Source organism: Tachysurus fulvidraco, chromosome 23 (genome assembly GCF_022655615.1).
Source record: "Tachysurus fulvidraco isolate hzauxx_2018 chromosome 23, HZAU_PFXX_2.0, whole genome shotgun sequence".
Classification (NCBI taxonomy): Eukaryota; Metazoa; Chordata; class Actinopteri; order Siluriformes; family Bagridae; genus Tachysurus; species Tachysurus fulvidraco.
Window position 1 is genome coordinate 1,050,892 of NC_062540.1, and position 3,711 is coordinate 1,054,602.

Here is a 3,711-nt window from a genome sequence, read left to right on the forward strand (position 1 = left end):
GCGGAGCTTGTATAAAACAGGGGCGTGTCTCAGGTTTGTTTGTTTTTCTTTGAGCAGCAAGAGCCGATAGAAGATTCGACGTTTCATGAGGAGAACCTGCTGATGTCCACCGCCGATCTCTTCCTGGCGGGAACGGAGACCACAGCCACCACTCTCAGATGGGGTCTGATTTTCATGATGAACCACCCAGAGATACAAGGTACCGTAACTCCTACGTCACAGAGACACGACCTCGTGTTCAGACTTCAAGCGATAAAAATATGGCGTGTTTAAAAACACTGTGCAGAATGAAGGCAGTGAGTAAAGCTGTGTGTTGTGTTGCGACGTCAGAACGCTGTCACCAGGAGATCGTCCGTGTGCTCGGTTACGATCGGGCTCCCAGCATGGACGACCGCACCAGGATGCCGTACATTCACGCCACCGTACACGAGATCCAGCGCTTCGGGAACATCGTTCCACTCGGCGTGGTTCACCAAACTACAGAGACGTCGCAGCTACGAGGATACACCGTCCCTAAGGTAGGAGCTGTGGAGGAGCGTCCTCGCTATTCCTCTGTCCTTATCGAAGACATGTTTATAATCAGTGGAGCGTGAACTGTACACGTCCCTGTGCATGAGCCGTTGCTATAGAAACCATAAGGCATCAGAGCGAGAGCGTTAACTTTAACCTGCACTGATGTCAGAGATGCTGTTAGAGACGATTCATCGACACCTGATGACCAATCAGAGTCCAGAACTCAGCAGCTCTGTGCAGTAACACATGTTTGTTCTGTTTTTGTGCAGGGAACTGAGATTGCACCCAATTTAATGGCCATAATGCAGGATAAGGAGCACTGGAAACACCCGGATAGCTTTAACCCCGACAACTTCCTGGATGAGAACGGACAGTTCTGCAAAAACGAGTTCTTCCTGGCGTTTTCTCTGGGTGAGACACCATCGGGCAAAGAGATGACATTTGGTTGGACGGTTGCTTTAGCATGAATTTAGGATGAATGTGTGTACTGATGTGTGTGTGTGTGTGTGTGTGTGCGCCGTAGGTCCGAGGGTGTGTCTCGGCGAGTCCCTTGCGAGGACGGAGCTCTTCATCTTCTTCACGTCTCTCCTGCAGAGGCTGCGGTTCTCCTGGCCACATGACGCTCCGCCCATCAACATGGACGGCAATATGGGCGTGGTCAGGATGCCCCCCACCTTCCACATGATCTGCCGTAGCAGAGAGTGTTCAGTACCCTTAACACCGTGATGTTCTGTTCCATCACAGCAGATAATAAACACTCAGAAGTTAAAGAGCTTTTACTAAAAGTTTATACAATTTAATATTAAATATCTCACTTGGAGACTGTGGGTTTTTGTAGCTGAGCTAATTCATACATGAAGAAAGTTTATAAAAGTTTATAAAAAAAAAACTGTACATAAGCTCCGTCATTGTATATTAGTGTTTTAATAAATACACAATTTAATCTGAACAATTAAGTCTTTGTGTTGCAGCTTGTAAAACTTCCACATCATTAAATGCTGTATGTATAATAAATAGTAAACAGATGAAGCGCATGATGGTTGTTAATAAATAAAACATTAATAAGACTTGGTGCTGTTTGGGGAAAAGAAAAAGGTTTCTCCGCTTCACGGTGTGTTTTATCACTAACGCAGTAAAAAGTGTTCTCACTGAGGATTTGATGTAAAATCATTGGAGTGGAAAAGAGGTTTAATTTTTGGCAGCAGGAAAGAGGTGTGTTTGAACACCGAACCCTTCCATACGCACGACCTGCGGCAGGGACAGGAGCAGGTGTCGGACGGACTGATGGTCCTTCAGCATCTCGGAGTCTGAGAGAAGAGGACAGGACCGGCGAGCTTTGTTCAGACTGATGCCATCCGGATGCTGAGCCAAAACTACTCTCAGGGAGTTCATTAGCTGCCGCAATTTTGGATCTGTAGGCAGAGCTATAGGTGAAGGTCAGTGGATGGAGATAAAGATTCATTAGAAATGATTCTTTTATTAGTTTTGATTCATCGTCATTCTGGATTATTAACAGTTTAGCAATTCCATTCGTGCTGACACTTTAAAGGTGCGGTCTCTGTTGTTTGAAAGCCAATGTTGACACATAAAATCACCAAAACAAACACGCCCCTAACCCAAACGGGTCCCACCCCTGTATCGATAGCTCCGCCCACACATACATGCGTAACCCAGGCGACTAACAGAAAGAAACGTGTCTTTATCATAGCTGAAGGGAAGAACGATACGATTGTAGATAAACAAACAAGCAAAAATGCCACACAAGCATAATGATGTAAAGGACAAAGGTATATATCAGTTCTGTGTAACAAAGCAAAACCAACGTTACTCACCTATCGAGAAGGAAAAAAGCGCCTCGGCGTCTTAAGTAAAGTCGGCCACATATTCACAGGTGGGAGTTTCCCGAGTCGATAACTCCTGAGCTAAACGCTGTTACTACACAAAACGCGGTTGTAGCTGCCTCTCTACATTACTACGATAGAAAAGAGGTGTTATTTGTGTAGTAACAGCGTTTAGCTCAGGAGTTATTGACTCGGGAAACTCCAACCTGTGAATATGTGGCCAACTTCCTGCTCCTTCAGTTCTCTCCAGCGCTGGAAAGCTGATCCTATATTAACACGTCCTACTTCTTGTCCTTATCGTAAGTCTTTCTTCTCTTTCTTTCTTTGTTTTTATCCTCCATGTCAACGTTAAAACCGCTTTCTGCTAACGTCACACACGCGCACTGAACACTCTCTCTGCCCATATTGACAAGCCCCGCCCCTTTATGCTCATTGGCTACACATTGTTTTGTTTTTGTTTAGTTTGACTCAGTTTTCTGTAGCATTTCTCAAACAACGGAGACCCCACCTTTAAGAGTGATTCATTCATTCCGACTCATTAAGAGTGATTCATTCAGTCATTCTGATTCATTTTGGGGATTTGTTTATTCTACTTCATTAGAATCTCTCGTTAGGAAGCAGAATCGGTTCAGCACTTCTAATTCTGAATCATTTTATGGGTTCATTTTATACACTTGGCTTCATTATGAGTGATTCAATCTCTAACAGTATATACAGTATGTTTGACAATAGGTTTGTATTTTAAAAGAAGGTTTTTTTACCGGCTGTAGTGTGTGATGTAGGATTAGAAAAAATTTCAAATCTTTACTGAAATGAATCTTGACTTACTTTTATTAAAGTCTGCAGGTAAACGAGAGGCAGCAGCATCTTTATAAGATCTGATGGTTTCTCCTGTCATTACAGCTGACTAACACACACAAATAAATCGATATCAGCTCCACAATATCAAAATACACAACACATTTCTAAAACGCACTCAGCTCACCGTGATGAACCGCGATGAACCGAGATGAACCGAGATGAACCGACTCCCTCACAGACTTTACCTCAGTTTCGTTTCAGAGCAAACCGCGGGCTTTTATTTCCATAGAAGACTACGGGCTCCGCCCCCAACGCGCCCCTCAACACATTACGTCATCACTGATCACGTGCTCACATGTACACGTGTCTGTGCTCCAAAACATCTGTATTTACTGAGAATATGGAGTTCGGCTAAAAAAAAGTTAAAGCACGGTCACCACCATGAACACGTGAGCTCACGTGACCACGTGTGTTTATAATGAGGAGTTTCAGCCTAATGGAGCTTTAAAGTCTAATAGTAACAGAAGACTGAGGCTCTGAGGAACATAACAAACTC

The 3,711-nt window shown here is 44.0% G+C and overlaps 1 protein-coding gene and 1 long non-coding RNA gene across 2 annotated transcripts in view; one reads left to right on the forward strand and one right to left on the reverse strand.

Moving 5' to 3' along the window:
• LOC113638579 (cytochrome P450 2B4-like) overlaps nt 1-1,462 on the forward strand; it is a 4,475-nt gene extending 3,013 nt beyond the window's left edge. Inside the window, exons 6-9 of the mRNA XM_027139883.2 lie at nt 58-199; nt 331-518; nt 783-924; nt 1,037-1,462. Of these exons, the coding sequence (XP_026995684.1) occupies nt 58-199; nt 331-518; nt 783-924; nt 1,037-1,239 (675 nt within the window). The 3' untranslated portion in view covers nt 1,240-1,462. The remainder of the gene's footprint in view (nt 1-57; nt 200-330; nt 519-782; nt 925-1,036) is intronic.
• LOC113638597 lies at nt 1,419-3,483 on the reverse strand. The gene is made up of 3 exons (XR_003439631.2): nt 3,340-3,483; nt 3,183-3,261; nt 1,419-1,937 (listed from the first exon to the last, which is right to left on the reverse strand). It is a non-coding gene; the product is annotated as an uncharacterized LOC113638597 (long non-coding RNA).
• Between the last annotated feature and the right edge of the window lie 228 nt (nt 3,484-3,711).